Source organism: Cornus florida, unplaced genomic scaffold (assembly GCF_030987335.1).
Source record: "Cornus florida cultivar Cherokee Brave unplaced genomic scaffold, ASM3098733v1 CherokeeBrave_3.0.0_Hap2_Chr01, whole genome shotgun sequence".
NCBI lineage: Eukaryota > Viridiplantae > Streptophyta > Magnoliopsida > Cornales > Cornaceae > Cornus > Cornus florida.
In genome coordinates this window covers 87,722,604-87,741,673 of record NW_026775571.1, presented here as the reverse complement: position 1 = coordinate 87,741,673, position 19,070 = coordinate 87,722,604, and the positions used below count along the sequence as shown (strand labels likewise).

Sequence of the window (19,070 nt, the reverse complement as noted above, 5' to 3'; positions counted from 1 at the left end):
TGATTTTAGACAATTCTATTATTAAAATTACAAAATTACCAACTCATGTAATATATTCATAGATAATTAGATACACTAGGTCAAATTATTCTATTGTCATTGATGCACTATCACTTTTGAAATCAAATGCACAAACTCAACACATTTAATCCTGGTAACATCATTATTTTGAGGCTCAAAAAAATTGTGTAGCACTCCCACCTTAGTTTAACATGCTATAGGAAAGACTACAACACAATTATTTTGAAATTACAATAGTGTTATTTTCTACCTCCAATGCAACACATTAAAATAATGATGATGTTACACCTCGCAAGCACACTATTATGCTCAAAAACCATTTAAACCAAACGTAGCCATTTACTATTGATAATCCACGCAAGCAAATGATTTGTTTTTACCTTCAAAAAAAAAAAGAAAAAGAAAAAAAAGAAGCTATGATTTGTTTTTCTAGGTCATGGAGGGTGCCTTCACCTGTTTTGAGAGGGGGACTAATCCAACCCCACTCCCATACCCCACTCATTTCCATGTCTCTTCTTTTTCACCTAACTTTCACTCACATACAATGAAGGTTGCATGGTTGGGTGTGTGGGGGTTATTTTGGCTATGAAAAGCTTCATTTTCACATCAAACTTTTTGATCACATTCCAAAGGAGGCACAGAAACAAATACAAAGTTCTATCAACACAAACAAATTTTGAGTGAGTGGTTCTAGAATAGAAACTCTTAATTTAACCGGATTGGCCTGCGGAGTAGAAGACATGGAGGGCCGGACCTGATAATAATAATAAGTCATCCTAGTGGCCTCTGCTAAAGCCCAACTTACTATTGTGAGACATAGCGAGTACGAGAGTTGGAGTGTGAAAGCCGTAAAATACAAGGTAGAATAGTATTCATGTTATGTTTGGTTCGAGAGAAGGATGGATAAGACCGGGCTAAGAAAAATCTCTTTATGTTTGGTTGGAAGAAAAGAAAGAAGAGGAGAAAGTAAGAAGGAAATAAACATTTATCATTCCTTTGTATTTTTTTATCGTCCAAAATTGAGAGGAAGGAAAGAAAGAGAAAAGTATATTTACCAACAAATTTTTAACCTTTATAAAAATTAAAAATAAATATTTACTTTTTATAATTATATATAATGAGAGTTTATTAGTAAAAAAACTATAAATACTCTTTTTTCCTTCTTTCGAACCAAGCAAGAAAAAATGTTACCCATCCATCCTTTATACCATTCGTTTTACTCGACTATCCTCCAACCAAACCAAACACGAGAGTGAGAGCATGCAAGGAGTCGCGAGAACAACACTCGATTAGAAGAATTATATGACTTAGACTTTGAGTGAGTAGTTCAAAAATATTTTTTATGCAGTTTAGACCTCAAGTGAACTACTTTGTGAATTAAGATTCCCCTCTATTAATAGTTAATTTTCTAAACTTTGGGTTAAGGCATAGATCCAAAAATAACAGAAAGTATAATTTTAATTCACATGGTGCAACTTTATTATTTATTGAGAATAATTTTTATTTATGCATATAAAAATAAAACAATACTAAGATCCATGGCCTAATAAAGTCTTATGGCCTTATAAAGTCTTATGAAAATTAAGTAGTTATGGAATTTAAATTTTCTTAAAAGTTTTCAGTTTTTTTCTCTTCAAACTCTTAAAATTAAATTTTTTCCCCTATAACTTTCCCTCTAACCAAACAAGGTTAAAAAAAGTTGTATTAACAGTTTAAGTCTCATAAAAAAATGATCTGTATGTCATTCTCCTAATCTGTCGGTTTCCGTTTCTCACATCTTTGTTGGGGGCGACGCTGCAGAAGCCATAGCAAGTTAGCAACTATCCTTCCATTCTTCTGAATTTATATAATATATATTTTTATACACACACACACACTCGTATATATATTTACATATGTTATTGTTATATATATTTTTAAATAAATTTTCGGCCTCGATTGACCAAATACTAGATCGCCGGAGTATTAAATAGGAAAAACATAAAATCGATTTTTTCGATCGAATTTAGAAAAAAAGATTGAATTTTTACTTTTTGAAGGAGAGATCTGACTACCTGGTCGATTGAATTTTCGATCCTATTCTTGTAGATTGATAAATCAAAGACACAAAAAGGTCAGAAATCACATCCCTTCAAAAAGATCCACTATTTTTGCGTCTTTGAACTCTTATTAAACTTGTATTTAATTGTTTTGTTCTCCGTTTGCTATTTTAGGTTTTTTGAATTTCGATGTTTGGTTATAAGGCCAAAAAATGAAGAAATAAAAGGAAATTAAAACAAATTCCAGTATTTTTAATATTTACGAATCAATCCTATTTTTGGGGTTTTCATGTTGGATGGATGTTCTTCAAATTGGTTACTTTATTTTGGTTAGGTTAGATTTTTTGTTTGTGATTGTTAAGGTATTGAATGTATCGTCCCAATATTCTGATTTATGTTTCGGTGTGCTTGTCATACTATGAAACCCTCGTTGTTTAACTCTCTTGTCTCCTCTAGAATTTATGGACTTTGTTATAAGCATAGAAGATGGAACTGCTGTGATGATCTATTTCTACAAGTCTTGTGTATTATTTTTTGTCTGTGTCATTTCAAACATATGTATGTTTGAGGGTTTTGTTCACCTAACATTATTTTTCTCATATGTCTGAGGATACAAGTAAAATTTGCATATTAGTGTGTGAACTCCATGAGTTTTCTTTCTCTATATAATTAACTCTGGAATATATATATATATATATATATATATATATATATATATATATTAAATCTTTTCATTTTTCCTTAATGTATCAATAAATTAAACTTCAAATTGATGTTCGTCTAGGTAAAAAGTCGTGCGGGTCAGCATGGCCTTCTTAGGTGATGAAATTGATCATGTAGCAGATGACTATGAAATGGCAGAAGTAGATGATGATATATATTTCCGTGGTAGAGTAATGGGTGACTCAGATTCAGATGATGATGATGAATATGACCACTTGGTTTGTTCTATTTTTGCCCTCAAACTGTACTTACGTGTTTTATTTTTGCTTTTAATGCAGTTGTTTGTTTGTGTCATGTTTTTTTGTCACTCTTGCATGATTTAAGAATAAAGCAAACGGAAGATTGTTTAATTTTATCATTTTTTTGATGGTTTGGTGTAGGACAATAAGATAAGTGATACTTCTGCGGCAGAGGCTAGGGGAGGAAAGGATATTCAGGGAATTCCTTGGGAGAGACTTAGCATCTCCCGTGAGAAATATAGACAAACTAGACTAGAGCAGTACAAGAACTATGAAAATGTACCTCAATCAGGGGAAGGCTCAGAGAAGGTAAAATTGAGTTATGGTTTTTGTGCTATCAGATTGATACAATGCTATGCTCTTTTCCGCATTGTTCATATTCCTCGTTATTTGTTTACAGGAATGCAAGCCCACAAAGAAAGGTGGGGCGTATTATGAATTCTGGCAGAACACAAGATCTGTCAAGTCAACAATCCTTCATTTTCAAGTAAGATGATTTTAACTTGCATCATGCTTTCATGTAATCCTTGCATTAGTTTACATATAATGACTTTTCAAGTTAGCTGGTATGTAGATAATACATGATATGGCAATTCTTTTCCTTATCTCTGTGATATTTTATTTTCTTAATCTGCAGCATGCCACATAGTTGCCAGTGTTAAATACTTAATACTCATTATTTGAATAGTTAATGAGTGTCGAATACTAGGTGTGCCTTGAATGATGAGCAAAGAATGCTGCGGAATGGGATCGTTCCATCTGTAAATTCTAGGCACACTAATAGTAAAAACTCTTATGATATCTGCCTGCCTTGTTTTATTTTCTTGAGTCTTTGAATGGTGTATTATCAAATTCGATTGGTGCTGATGTAAGTTTCTAAACATGGCAAAATGCTTGCAATGAGCCTTGCCTTAGTATTTCGTTAAAGGCTGCCCCTCCCCTATTAAAGTTAAACATCTTTGAAGTTTGATTCGCTATATTTCTCTGGTTCCATACATGACCATCATGGGCATTGGTTGAAGCCATTTAGAAGCTTTGTATGAGTTCAGTATTGTTGCATTTGATTGAATCTTCAATCTAGTTAAGGTTCTTTACTGGAAGGAATGAAGTGCCTGTCTCCTTTATTGTTATTTAAGCACCTCTGCTGTGAATTTAGGATTTGTTTATTGAGGTTGGGAATGATCAATCTAACTTTCAAGGTTTCAATTTTTTGATTAAATGAATTTGTAGTTGTGATGTCTGGAGGGTTGGGGTGATATGTTGAGGGGTTGGCTTTTAGAATCAATTATCCTCCTCTTCAACCAGATTGGAGTGGATTAGACATGGTACTGCCACACTGAAGAGCAAAGGAAGTTAGTTTGCTGGAGGGTTGCTTAATTCATGAACCCACCCCCCTCCCCCCTCTTCTTAATAGCTCCTCTGTTCACAGGCTTCTGTTTTCCCTGTGGGTGAGGGCCTGAAGTATGCAACGTTGATATAAGAAATTAGATTGGTTCTTAACTTATGCTGTAGAAAATGGTGTTTGGAAAAGATTCTAACTTTGAATATGTTTTTACAAAGTAAAAACCATTTTCAAGAGAATGGATGTTTTCACACTCAACTCAACAAGGCCTTTTCCCAACTATTTGGATACTTACACAAGTTCTGTTTTGCCATTTTACTCTATCTAGGGCCAAATTTCTTTTATATATGTACCTGATGGATTTATACCCTATGTACAAGTGGGCATGGGCGGATTAGGCTGAATAAAAATGACAAACATCAAATGCAAGAACCTATCTTTGCATATAAAGCTTTGTAGAATATGTTTTTCTGAATATCGTTATTCTTTCTAAAGAAGCAATTCAATGTATTACTATAAAAAATAGAAAGTTCAACAGTTCAACTAGTGTTTGTTTCAAGGGTAATTTTTGTTACTTCTTTCCTCCCTCCCCTCCCCCTCTATGTTTGAATCGTTTTTGAGTGATGATTGTGCCGTCCATCTAAGTTATTACAATGTTGCATATTTGTCTTTATAGAAAAAAATATAAGCATATCTTACCAAAGTACTATTGTTTGGCATTGCAGTTGAGGAATTTGGTTTGGTCTACGTCGAAGCATGATGTCTACCTCATGTCGCATTTCTCTATCAAGCATTGGTCTTCTTTAAGCAGTAAGAAAACTGAAGTACTCGATGTTTCTGGGCATGTTGCACCACTCGAGGTACATATTTCTCATTGTGATAGCTATTAACAGATTCAACACTTTTGTGTTTATGCTTTTGAAATGTTTTGAATTTATAATGTTCATTTTATGGAATTTCCATTTCTGGACTTAAATTTCTTCTTTATCTAATAGAAACACCCTGGAAGTCTCCTGGAAGGATTTACTCAGACACAAGTCAGTACTCTAGCAGTCCGAGACAATTTGTTGATTGCTGGAGGATTTCAGGGAGAGCTTATTTGCAAGGTAATTTTATTCTTACTGACACGGTTTCACTGGATGTAGTATTAATGTGAATGCAAGTCTCAGTAGCTTGCTTTGGTTGTCATAAATCCCCCCATTGTCTTAGATTTATTTCTGTGCCCATCATGCATTCTAACTATCAAGTAGATTGGATATGCGTTGTTTTTAACATTCAAGAATGTCTTGCTCATTTAGTAAAAAATTAAAATGGAAATTTTAAGGTGGAGCTGAATTGACGGGGAATTCTTTCAGTCTCCAACTGTCTTGATATTTAGCACGCATCAAAAGCATAGGAGAAACATTTAATCCAATAGCGGGGTTTGGAAAAATATAATCGTACAAAATTTATAGTTATGTTAGAAGCATAATTCAATATGTTAATATGGCTTGCTACTGCGTTACTATTAAGATTATCATCCTCATTGTATTGATATATAAGATTCCTTTAAGAGCACCAAGGGGGGTGTGACCTATGTAAGCACCAAGCATACGGAAACTAACATTACTGTATCTTCATATAACCAACCTGAGGGTGATTTGTCTCCTTAACAAACTTATTGGCATGCAAAGTAGTTACTAATTCCGTTTGTTTGTTGAAACGATCCAAAATGTTTTATTATGGAAAGGAAATGGTCCACTCAGTCTATTATGGGCCCATTAGATACTGATTCGGCTTCTCTTGGTTTTCAACAATTTTTTTAAGATACTCCATGTGTCTAATACTGGAAATCCAACGGTTCTTCTTTGTTTAGCTATCTGGGATAATAGATGAAGCAGATCAACTATGAATCTTCTAGTTATTCCAAATGTGGACGAGAAGCACTTCCTTCAAATTTAATTTTTTTTCCTTTAACATTTATTTTACTTTTGATGTTGAGTATTTTTTTTTTTCCCCGGGTTGATGCTACTTAAGTTATACCCTTCTATAGTCATGTTTGAATTTTGAAAACTTATAGTGTATAAAGTTTGGGGTAAAATGCAAAAAACTCAATTAGGGAATCAGCAATGAACCCCTTGAACTATACATTTTTTTTTGCAGATAGCCCCATCCGTCACTGTTCCGGTCAGATCTTACCGTTAAAGTGACCACGTGATGGTCACACGACACACTATAATTTTAATGACCATAATGCTCTCGTGACCATGAAAAAACACTAATGCCCCTTATTTTAACTATTAAATCCACACCCCTTTTAAACACCCGAAACACACCCTTATATTGTTGATCTTCACAATGTGGCCTGAATGAAAAAAATAAATAAAAAATTAACGGACTCATGAACTAAACATAGCTCTCCTCACCTCTCTCCCTTCCTCTGTCTATATATATATATATATATATATAACTATCTCATGTTCTTGTATAGATTGTTCGGACAATGGAATCTTTTTTTAGAAAAAGCGCTTGCCGGAGAAGAAACAATAGACGGCATTGGCTTCAAATCCTATGATAGTCGCTTATGGAAACAAGGCCGGCGGCTGTGGAGTCGTCGGCGTATGTGTATTCATAATGACATGGGTTGTGGAGGCGCGTGTGGTTGAATTGCATAAGCTTGGGGTGGGGGACGAGATGACTCGACGAGTTGAAACAATGGTGGGGAGAGAATGTGGTGGAGTGGCGGGCGAGGAAAGCCAATCCCGGTGGGTGGTTGTCGTAGCGGCTGCAGCAAGTAGAGTAGGTGACTCAGACAAGGTCGCTACGGGTGTCGGCCATGAGGAGAAGGCGCTGGGGAGGGGTGTCGAGGCTGAGATTGATGAAATACCGAAGTTGAGGGGGATTTGGGGGTTTTGCGGCGCTGGAGATGAGGGGGATTTGGGGGGTTTTGTGGCGGCGCAGGGCGGAGAAGAGGACGTAGAGGCTGAGTCACATAAAGTGGGAGTGGATGCGAGAGCGAATTTGAGAGTGGGAGCGCGAAAGCGGCAAAATAAATCACAAATAGTGAGAAATTGAGCGAGAATACGCGCAGAGCGTGAGCGCGAAAGCGGCAAAATAAATCACAAATAGTGAGAAATTGAGCGAGAATACGCGCAGAGCGTGAGCGCGCTTAGATCGTGAGAGCGGCATCTGTTGAGAAGGATTTCGTGACTTAGCGTAAAGGTGGTGGGTGTTGGAGGAGAGGGCTTCGGATAGGGAAGGAAGTGGGTTTATGTGGAGGAGTGGTAACATCGGTGGTGTTTTGGGTGTTGCTGGGATCTGTGGATGCCAGGAGGAGAGAGAAAATGGAGAACAGAGAGAGTGGGGAAAGAGGAGAATATAGCACCATTGTTTTTTTCATTTTTTGTTTTGCGGAAGATAAGGTTGGCATTGGTGTCACATTTTGATTGGTTTCTAAAATTATTAAATGCCACATCATCAAGTTAAGGGTATAACTCTCAAAACGACGTAGTTTTAAATAAAGGTAAATTTGTCTTTTAATATTTCCGACCGATTCATCTACTGGAATGCAACAAATCAATAGTTTAGGGGGTTTTTTGCAACAAAATCATAGTTTAGGGAGGTTCTTGTTGTTCAGGGGTTTAGTTGCAAAACCCCAATAGTTTAGGGTTTTTTTTTGCATTTTACCCTAAAGTTGACCAACAGGCTCTTGGTAAAGCTTTTTTTTTTTTTTTTTTTTTTTGTCGTCAGGCAAATACTCACGGCCCCACCCACAAATTGCCAATTCTGGGGCATTACGTATCAAGTTTATTATTGTGAGGATTTGAATTATGGCTAATTGTAAGGCTAACAGGTTCTTGGTAAAGTAATTTTTTTTTTTTTTGTTAGGAAAATACTCACACCCCCACCCACAAATGCCAATTATGGGTCATTTATGCATAAATGTTTATATCCTCATGTATATTTTATTCTTATATAATCCTCCCTAATATTTTGTTTAGCTATCCGTGACGGGACAAGAGATGAAGCAGATCGACTATGATCTTCTAGATATATATATATATATGTATGTATTTTTTGATAAGTAAAATTGTATAAAAACGCTCAAAAGGGGAGCGAAACCCAAGAAAGTACAAAAGGCCACAAAGGACCTAAGCCTTCAAACAGGCCAAAAAATCAACAATCTCCTTTAAAGAACTATAATCTCTCCCTGAAACCAAACAAAAAAGAGTGGAAAGAATAGAGAATTTAAGCATAGAAATCGACATCTCCTGCCCTTCAAAATATCTCCTATTCCGCTCGAGCCACAAACACCACCACACACACAGAGGTGTAGCCCTCCAAGCATCCCGAATGAGGGCTCCCACAAAGCAACCACTCCAGGCCTCAATCAACCCTCTCACAGAACAAGGCATAACCCATGGAAACCCAAACAAGCCAATCATCAAATCCCAGGCTCTAGCAACGGTGCAGTGTAAGAGAAGATGATTCACTGTCTCCTCATCGCGAAGGCACATATAGCAACGATTAACCACCACTTGATTTCTCCTCCTTAAGTTATCCTAAGTTAAAATCTTTCCTAGAACAAAGGACCACGCAAAAAAGGCCACCTTAAGAGGAGCCTTTAAGTGCCAAACGGACTTCCAAGGAAAAATATCACTAGGGTCATCCGTGAGGCACTTGAAAAAGGACCTAACCTCGAAACGCCCCTTAGAGTTATCAGCTCAAGTCCAACAATCAGAATCCTCAGCCACAATTCTCCGGCGGTACAACAGCTCCAAAAAACGAATAGTCTCTTCAATCTCCCAGTCCTGAAGCAATCGCCTGAATCGAACATCCCACACTAGTCTCCCATTATCAAGATGATAACAGTTGACCACCATGGCCTGCCTATCCGTAGCAATCCTAAAAAGCTGAGGAAAAGCGAGAGCGAGAGGAACATTATCACACCAAACATCCTCCCAAAAACTAATCCTTCTACCATCCTTGAGTCGAAAACGGATATGCTTAACAAAATCATCCCACCCCTTCCGAATAACCTTTCAAACCCCCACACCTCTAGGCCCACGCACATCTAGGGAACACCACCCTCCTCTACTCTCCCTAAACCGACTCGCCACAACCCTTCTCCAAAGCTAGTGTCTCTCCACTCCAAACCTCCACAGCCATTTCCCAAGGAGAGCCTTATTAAAAGGCACCAATCTTCTAAGGCCCAAAGCTCCATTCCGAATAGGTCTGCAAACATGCTCCCATCGAACCAGATGGAGCTTGAACTCTTCCCCTTTGCCCCCCCACAGAAAATTACGCTGTAATTTCTCAATCCTCTCTGCTACAGAAGAGGGAATCTGAATAAGGGAAATAAAGTAAGTGGGAAGGCATGAGAGAGTGCTCTTAGTTAGAGTGACCCGACCTCCCTTGGAAAGGTACTGCTTCTTCCAACCAGCCAACCTCCTCTCAAATCTATCTACCACAGGATCCCAAACTCCCACACACCTTGAAGGAGCTCCCAGAGGCAACCCTAAGTAAGAGATGGGAAAAGAACCAGTACGACAACCAAAAATATCAGCAAAAGTCTCAATCTTTGGGACTTCCCCCACCGGCACCAGAACGCTCTTGCCAACATTCACCTTGAGGCCGGAAACAACTTGAAACCAAATCAGAACACACCGCAGATAATGAAGCTGGGACACATTCGCATCACAAAGAACTAACGTGTCATCTGCGAACATCAAATGGGAAATCTCTAACTGGGAAGTAACATCCCTGCCCACCTGAAATCCACTCAAAAAATCCAGCTCAACCGCCTTACTCATCAATCTACTAAGGGCTAACATAACGAACATGAACAAGAAAGGGGAGAGCGGATCCCCGTCTCAAGCCCCTCGAACTAGTGAAAAAACCTGAAGGAGCACCATCGAAAAGCGAGCACTAGAGATGCAAAAATGGATCCATCTCCTCCACCGATCACCAAACCCCATTATCTCCATCAGGTAAAGAAGGAAGCTCTAACTCACATGATCATACGCCTTCTCTATGTCTAACTTACATAGAACACCCGGGACCCCACTATGCAATCGGGAGTCCACGCACTCACTAGCAATAAGAACTGAATCCAGAATCCGACGACCACCCACAAAAGTGTTTTGAGAATCAGAAATGACACCATCCAGAACTTTCCTCAACCTAGAAGCAAGGACCTTAGCAATCAATTTGTATATACACCCCACCAAACTGATAGGCCGAAAATCCTTAACATCCAGCGCCCCTCCCTTCTTCGGAATGAGAGCAATGAAAGTGGTATTCAGACTCTTCTCAAAAGAGCCTCGAGCATGGAGAGCATGAAAAGTGTCCATCACCTCCCTTCTAACTACCTCCCAACACTCCAGAAGGAATCTCATGGTGAACCCATCTGGACCTGGATCTTTATCCCCATTACAGCTCTTCAAAGCAATTAGAATCTCCTCTTCAGAAAAAGGCTTTTTCAGACCCGTGCACTCCTCGCTCGAAATAGAGGCAAACTGAAGCCCATCAAGCAAAGGTCTCCACCCAATGGTCTCTGTGAACAATTTCTCATAGAACTCTGAAATGCCCTTGCAAACCTCCTCCTCCTTACAAAATAACCCCCCCTCCACCCGAATCCTCCTAATATGATTGCCCCTTCTATGAGCGTTGGCCAATCTATGGAAAATTTTTGTGTTTCTATCCCCCTCCTTAAGCCACAAAGCCTTAGACTTTTGCCTCCATGAGATCTCTTCAATGATCGCAATCTTAGCAAACTCCGCCTGACATTCCACCATCCTAGCCTTCAAGGTATCCACCAACTCCCTTTGACCTTCTATCCGGTCAATATTAGCAATCTAAGCAAGAACCCGATTCTTTCTCCACACAATGTTCTCGAAGGCTTATTCGTTCCAAATTTTGATATTGTCCTTCAATAGACGCAAATTTCCTGCAAGCACATGACTTGGGGTGCCAGCCACCCCGAACCCCTCCCACCAGAGACGGACCCTCTCCAGAAAACCCTCTGCCTAAAGCCACATATTTTCAAATCTGAAAGGAGAACGTCTACTGTGCAACCCGCCACAATCCAACATCAACGGAACATGGTGAGAGATAAGGCGAGCCAAAGTAGCCTGCACAACATCTAAAAACCTCTCATCCCACTCCCCGGACACAAGGAATCTATCAAGCCGAGAAAGAGTAGGGGGAGAGCGGCCACTGGACCAAGTAAAAGACCCTCCCTCTAAAGGCAAGTAACCCAACCCAAACTCATCAATGAACTTCGAAAAGGACTCCATATTTGCCGTCCACCTACCCCCCGTCGACCTCTCAAAAGGAGAGTGAACAACATTAAAATCCCCTCCAACACACCAAGGAAACAACCATCTTCTTCTAACCTTCCCCAACTCCTCCCAAAGCAAACGGCAAGCTCTGTCTTCAGTAGGCCCATAAACACCATAAAAGACAACACCATCCTCCACCAAGAGAGAATGCACGAAACAGAGAAACTCCAAACCTGAGAATCCACATTAGACACCCATTTGTTATCCCATGATCAAGATACCACCCGAGGAACCAACAGCATCCAAGGCAAGCCACTCCACAAATCTGCCTCCCCAAAGGCTTCGCACCATCCTATTTGACATCGATGCAAGCTTGGTTTCTTGCAAACACACCACATGACCTCCCCCTTTACGAATAGCCGATTTTACCACCTTCCCCCTAACCGGGTCATTGAGACCCCAGACATTCCATGAAATAATTCGCAGCTTCATAGGGAAACAACTGAGCTAGCGAATCCTCCCCTCCTACCACTATCCCTCTCCCTGGACCCCTTATTCCTCCTACCACATGTGATAACATCAGTGGGACTCTGAACCCCATCTCTCCCACCCCATCTTGCATCCTACTCCTACCTCCCATCCTCTCCTTAAGTTGAGATTTGAGAACATCATGGAACAAACACATTGCCCCATCCACCCTACCTTCGAATGACACTCCCAAAAGAGAACCCACGTCCAAACCCTTTTCCCTCACCCACTCCTCAACTCCCTTAACATCCGTAGATCCACTCACCCAATCCCCCTCCAGATGGACAACATCCAAAGGGACAGCCAAGTTCACAGTCTGCTTTAAATTCTCCCACTGAACCAAACTCATATCTCCATCAAGGGAGGAACATGCAGTTCCCTCCCAATCATCAAGAACAAAAGAGGAATGAGAACACCCGGTCTGCTGCGTATCAGTCACCTCCTCAGGCGGCCCTCCCCTTGAATCACACTGAAAGCCTTTCAAAACCAAAAAATATCCCGTAATTCCTTCAGCAGAACAGTGGCAGAAACATTATCAACCTTTATCTTCACATCACGACCTACACACACCGTGACTTCCTCACCATAGTCCTCCCTAGGCCTAGAGAAACCCAACCTGTTCGCCAGCGGTATAGTCTCCGAAATCCCTTCAACAACCGGGGCCAAAGGGAACGAATCAGTGATCACCCCTCCCTCCTCCAATCCCAAGCACCTCTTCAACCCCCCAACAGAAGAAGAAGAAGGAGAAGAAAGCGAATTGAGAGGAGAATTCGCAGAAAACAAAGAAGACTTACCTGGATCAGAATCCGAATGAACCCACTTTTGTTTATCGTTTCTTGTCCATCTTTTGTGAAGAGCAGGAAGAAGGATTTTCTTCTTGGCCAGCTGATGACGCTGCACGGGGACCTTCAGTCGCCGCTCATCTCTTCGTCCTGTACAAGACGAACCAGGTGTCGAAGAGGCTCTTCCTTCCAATGAGGAAGATAAAGGCCCAAACTTATTATCCAAACTAAGCCTAGAACAAGAAGGAACAGTACCCGGCCCACTCTTCAACCCAACAGGTACTGTGACCGTCCCACTTTTTAGCCCAGAAGATCCACTAACACACCCATTCAAAAGTGGTTAGACAATTGACCCACCAACCGATCCACTAGAAGTTGGCCCATGATTGCCTAAACCCGGAGGTCCATTAACAAGCTTGTCATTGCCCAAAAGCCCCTCAGCCGGCCCACCAAAAGAAGGAGATTGACAAACCACCAAAGCCCTATTCCCCGTCCCAATAACAGGCCAGCAACACAAGTGGGCTTCTGAGCCTGCCTAACCCAAGAGGAATTTGAATTAAAGTTGGAAACAACTGTGCTCCACCGGGTGACACCTGAACGCCAACCATGTGTCTGGTTAGCACTTCTCCTCCACCCACGCGCTTGATGCACGTGAAACCCACCACGGTGCCTTCTCTGATCCCATTGCTGCAAGAAAGAACGGCGGCCAAATCCTGCAAAACCTCCATCCCTCAGAAACGGCCGAAGACCTGCTTGCCGACGACGATCCGTCAAGGAAGAAGGGCCACCACAACGTCTCTGGGTGAAAAGCCTTTTAAAACTCTCCGAATTCTGGATCCACATCTCATCCCTCCATTCTGTCCATATCTTTAACTCTGCCATCCCCTTCTTCCCCATAGATTCCCATTTCAACCATTCTTTTTCCTTAAGCAAATGCTGCCCATCTCCTCCTTCCAAACTATCCGTTGTCGGAACAAGCTCGGGATTCTTCTCCTCCCAAACAGCCACTTTATAACAAAACCGATCATCTTGGACGAACACAAATGGGGGGCAAACCCGACCATCCGACACAGTGATACGGACTCTTTCAGCATCAATAGCTTCATCGGCATCCACCCACACAAAACCACCACACAAATCACCGACTGTCACAAACAGAGCATGCTCCACAGGTGAAGAGGGAGACCGTAGATCGTCACTTTTTTCAGCCCCTTCTCCTTTAAGACCTTCGAGCAACCCACTCTGAAACCCCAAGCATCCACTCATAAAGTGGCCCTCCCCCAATCACGGCGACCCTCTTTAACCACCCGAGTTGCCTCTGTCGCAGAGGGAAGCCGAAAAAGAAGCAGAGAATTCGATAGAGGCGAAACCGTCACTCTAGCGGAGATCTTCCAAGCTCGCGAAGCCCAAGTAGCGATTTGATCCCCATCACCCACTTCCTTATCAAACTTTCCGACCAAACATGATTGAAGATCTTCTCTCCTCCTACCAACCGAGTCGTCATCCAAGAAAATCGAGGGTCCTCTTTACGGAATTGCAGATCTCGCAGAGCCACCTTGGAACAGACGAGGCAATCTAGCTACCTCCAAAAATGAACACATGACAAAGATGACAGCAACCAACAAGACAAGAAACCTACTGAATCAAAAAACCTCAAGCCCAACAGAGAAGGAGAAACGCAGAAAAGAAGAAAAGTAGAGGATTTCACCGGAGTTTATGACTCCGGTGACTAGCTGGAGTAGTGGACGAGAAGCACTTCCTTCAAATCTAATTTTTTTCCTTTCACCTTTATTTTACTTTTGACATTGAGTAATTTTTTTTCTTTCTTTTTTTGGGTTGATGCCATTTAAGTTTATCCCTTCTATAGTCCATGTTTGAATTTTGAAAACTAATAGTGTATAAAGTTTATTATTTTGAGAAGTTGAATTATGGCTAACTGTAAGACCAACAGGTTCTTGGTAAAGGTTTTTTTTTTAAGGTAAATATACTCATGGCCCCCACCCACAAATGCCAATTCTAGGGCATTACGTATCAAGTATATTATTGTGAGGATTTGAATTATGGCTAATTGTAAGGCCAACCGGTTCTTGGTAAAGTTTTTTTTTTTTTGTTAGGAAAATACCTGCACCCCCACCCACAAATGCCAATTATGGGGCATTACTCAGAAATGTGATATCCTTATGTATATTATATTCTATGTAATCCTCCCTAATATGTTGTATACCTATCCGGGATAATAGATGAAGCAGATCGACTGTGATCTTCTAGATATTTCAAATGGACGAGAAGTACTTTCTTTCAAATATATTATTTTTTCCTTTCACTTTTATTTTACTTTTGATGTTGAGTATTTTTTTTTTCGGGTTGATGCCACTTAAGTTATTACCTTCTATTGTCCATGTTTGAAATTTGAAAACTAATAGTGTATAAAGTATATTATTGTGAGGAATTGAATTATGGCTAACTGTAAGGCCAACAGGTTCTTGGTATTGTTTTCTTTTTTTTGGTAAGTACTCACCCCCCCACCCACAAATGCCAATTATGGGGCTCGAACCCCTTGCCTACCCTTTGAGGGAGGAGAGGTTATGCCAGCTGGACTAATGGCCCATTGGTGGTTCTTGGTATAGTTTTAATGCATTGGTACAACATTGTCAAAAAGTTGTTCAACTGGATTGAAGAACTTAAATAGGTAATTTTATTTAATAAATTTTCAGATATTGCTTCCATGTACTTTATGTTTATATTCATAATATAGTGCGTGTACATTATATATACATACTCCTTAGCGATACATCCCAAATGAAACACAAAGTTGATTTGGTAATGGTATGTTTTGTTTCAACAAGAAAACTGTAGCACTGACAGAAATACTATCAGTAACTATGAATCTATAACCTTCTCATGTCTTTCAGTTATATTTTTTTATTTTTATTTTTTAGTTTTTGGTCGCATGAATTCTAGATTTCTTAATCTTTAAAGCCTTTTAGGCTTCTGTTACTTGCCACGCTGCTAATGAAATTTTATGTTTACCACTTCACTTTTGGTGATTTAGTTTATGTTATAAAATGGGCTTGCTCCCCTTTTGAGTGATTCTTTAATGAAATTTTAGTTATAAAAATGTTTATGTTACAAAATGGCAACTGAGTGTATGTCCTGCCTACATGGAGTGTTGGGAGGGGGAAGACTGCAAACAAACTTAACCTTTGACATATCTTTTGTCTTTTTAAAGTTTATTAATCTTTCCTGATTATTATTGTAGTCTAAAATTTGAGAAATTAGAGTGATTGATTAAACATACTGCATCTATATTCAATCTCTTTATCTCTTTGTTATTTATATTTAGTGAAATGCTGTTAGAGGATTTAATTGTTAATACAACATAGTTTTGTGGTTTCTTGAGAAGGGGCCACATGGCCAGTTAGTTAAACCTGAATGCATTTTGGTTGTGACTGTGATTGTGGTATGACATCCATTTTGAATTTTGATTTGGATAATTCTGAATAAATGTACTACACAGTAGCTGATACATTGAATTCATGGTGGAATGCAGTATTTAGATCGACCTGGAGTGAGCTTTTGTTCCAGGACAACATACGATGATAACGCAATCACAAATGCAGTTGACATTTACGACAGTCCGAGGTCTGCTTCTTTTCATTCCCTCCTCTCTTTTATTTTTTTAGCTGCGACTTCAGTTTGGGTGCTAATTGAATTGATACTGTTACCAGTGGTGCCGTTCATTTCATGGCTTCAAATAATGATTGTGGAGTCAGGGACTTCGACATGGAGAGATTTCAGCTTTCAAAGCATTTCTCCTATCCTTGGCCGGTGAATGTAAGTACATTCTAGTTGTTCTACACTTCTACTAATTTGAAATAATAGAGTTGAACTAGGTAGATATAAGAAACTGCTAGATGGGAACTAGGAAAGATGACCATGTGTATTTTTCACTAATATAACTGGATCATGCCCTAGTAACAGTGAACAGCATCATGACTTTGTTCTTGTTATGCTACACAAGCAGAGCCAGTTTTGAGGCCGTAGTTGATTGTGTCTCATTAAATGATTGTGATATTTTATTGTCTTACTTTCCTTCGTAAAGGTACAACTTGCCAAAGCATTATGAACTTCATACTCCCAATAAAAGGAAATTTTCTTTTACACCTCACAAGTGTATGTGTATAGCATTGCAACCATTTTTATTTTTCTCCATGCCTAGACAATATTTTATAAAAAAATAAATAATAATAACTCTTTGATGGGTTACGGTGGTGGCAATTGTAAGCCAGATCCTTTGTTCTTGCTGTTGAAGCTTATTGGTTCAGGCACCTTAGGCTGGTTAGGCCAGTGGTATTGTTGCTATGGAATATGACCAAGCTTAGCTGCCCCATTGCGTTGCTTCTCCTGGGTAGAATTAATATGATTGGGCTTACTTAAGTTTTATGTAGATAGGAAGTTTGGATGTTTAGTACTAGCAGGTGTGCACTGTGTGTACATTGGATCGTTAGGGCAGGGTGAAGTTTTTGCCCTGCTAATTGTGAAATAGCAGCCAACAGCTTGCTGGAGTTACACATCAGCGAACCCACAAAGTCAACCTGAGGTTTGCTAGTTTGAAATACTTGACCAAGTTGTATTGATGTCTGTTGTTTATTCTGTTACAGCATACCTCTCTTAGTCCAGACGGGAAGCTTGTTGTCATTGTAGGTGACAACCCTGATGGGATACTGGTGGATTCTCAAACAGGAAAGGTAAACCTAGTCATCTTTGAAACATGAATAACAATTTTAAGTGGAATTGTATTGACCTAAAACCTTCTGTACCCAACACAGAGAAGGGTGGAATGAGAAGGATACATCTTTTAACTAATTTTAAAATTTTGTAATTGTAGACCGTCATGCCTTTACGTGGGCACTTGGACTTCTCATTTGCATCTGCATGGCATCCAGATGGTAACACATTTGCCACTGGCAACCAAGACAAGACTTGCCGTGTATGGGATGCTCGGAACTTATCCAAATCTGTTGCTGTGCTTAAGGGAAATCTAGGAGCCATCAGATCAATTCGTTTCACATCTGATGGGCAGTTTATGGCGATGGCCGAGCCGGCTGATTTTGTCCATGTCTATGATGCAAAGAATGGGTATGAGAAAGAGCAGGAGATCGATTTTTTTGGGGAGATCTCTGGCGTCTCTTTCAGCCCCGATACAGAATCTCTGTTCATTGGAGTGTGGGATCGCACATATGGTAGCCTTCTCCAGTACAATCGACGCAGGAACTATTCATATCTGGACTCTCTGCTTTGAGTTCGTATATGTGATCCATTTGTGAGTTCATGCATCCATTCTTTTGGATATGTTAGTATGCTCGATGTTACAGTTGGTGTACATGGATGGGGGTGACATAACTCATGTTACAGTGCAGGAGGACAATTTACTGCAATTGTTTCTTGTTATGGCACTGATGTTCTCAAATAATGCTTGCTGTCAATCTGTTGAACTTGAACGAGATGGGTGGGGCATGGATTTTTTGTATAGATCATTCGATGAGGTTAAGAAGTGCTCGTTGTCATAGCGCGAGAATGGCAAATTTCCTTTGTTAATGACATAACGCTGCACACAATGTTATTGATGCATTTGTTAGGGTAAATTATTCCAATTTGTGCAAGAATGGCCGGTGTTGCACTTGTCTTGGGGACATGAACTTTTTGTGTTACAGATGGTCATTTGGTTAATTAATATTAGTAGCGATGTTGATTATGCATTACAACTATTTGCTATGGTGTGTTTGCTAATGTTCGTTATATGGTTCTCTTTGGTTTCACTTCTCCCTTCTTTGCTCTCAAATAAGAAAATCTCTCTCTGCGGGCGTGTGCGGACACACACACACACACACAACGAGCCATTACCACTCTTCAGTACTCATCCACATAATGTAGATCATTATATTTTATTGTTGTGAGAACCAGATTCAGATTTGTTGGATGCTGAAGGTACAGAGTGGATTGTACTTTTCATTGTTTCTGATGGAGATGTGCACCTTAGTTGCACTAGTGGTTCACTATCTGTTGTGAAAGCAGTCCTTTTTGGGATGGGGAGCATATGTTTATATTTATGAATGAGTTCATGTACACGTGTT

At 39.8% G+C, this 19,070-nt stretch overlaps 1 protein-coding gene across 3 annotated transcripts; it reads left to right on the top strand.

Moving 5' to 3' along the window:
• Positions 1–1,740: 1,740 nt before the first annotated feature.
• On the top strand, positions 1,741–18,704 carry LOC132304865 (uncharacterized WD repeat-containing protein C2A9.03-like). 3 transcript variants are annotated; one of them, XM_059802583.1, is made up of 11 exons: positions 1,741–1,833; positions 2,845–3,001; positions 3,164–3,331; positions 3,423–3,509; positions 5,090–5,224; positions 5,360–5,470; positions 16,487–16,578; positions 16,665–16,770; positions 17,598–17,684; positions 17,825–18,259; positions 18,352–18,704. In XM_059802583.1, the coding sequence occupies exons 2-10, from the start codon at positions 2,867–2,869 to the stop codon at positions 18,236–18,238; spliced, it is 1,335 nt and encodes a 444-aa protein (XP_059658566.1). In that variant the 5' UTR covers positions 1,741–1,833; positions 2,845–2,866; the 3' UTR covers positions 18,239–18,259; positions 18,352–18,704. The 3 variants fall into 3 exon arrangements, with proteins under 3 accessions (XP_059658566.1, XP_059658556.1, XP_059658561.1); XM_059802573.1 differs by having other exon boundaries at positions 17,825–18,704; XM_059802578.1 differs by lacking the exon at positions 1,741–1,833 and adding an exon at positions 1,878–2,134 and having other exon boundaries at positions 17,825–18,704.
• Positions 18,705–19,070: the final 366 nt, after the last annotated feature.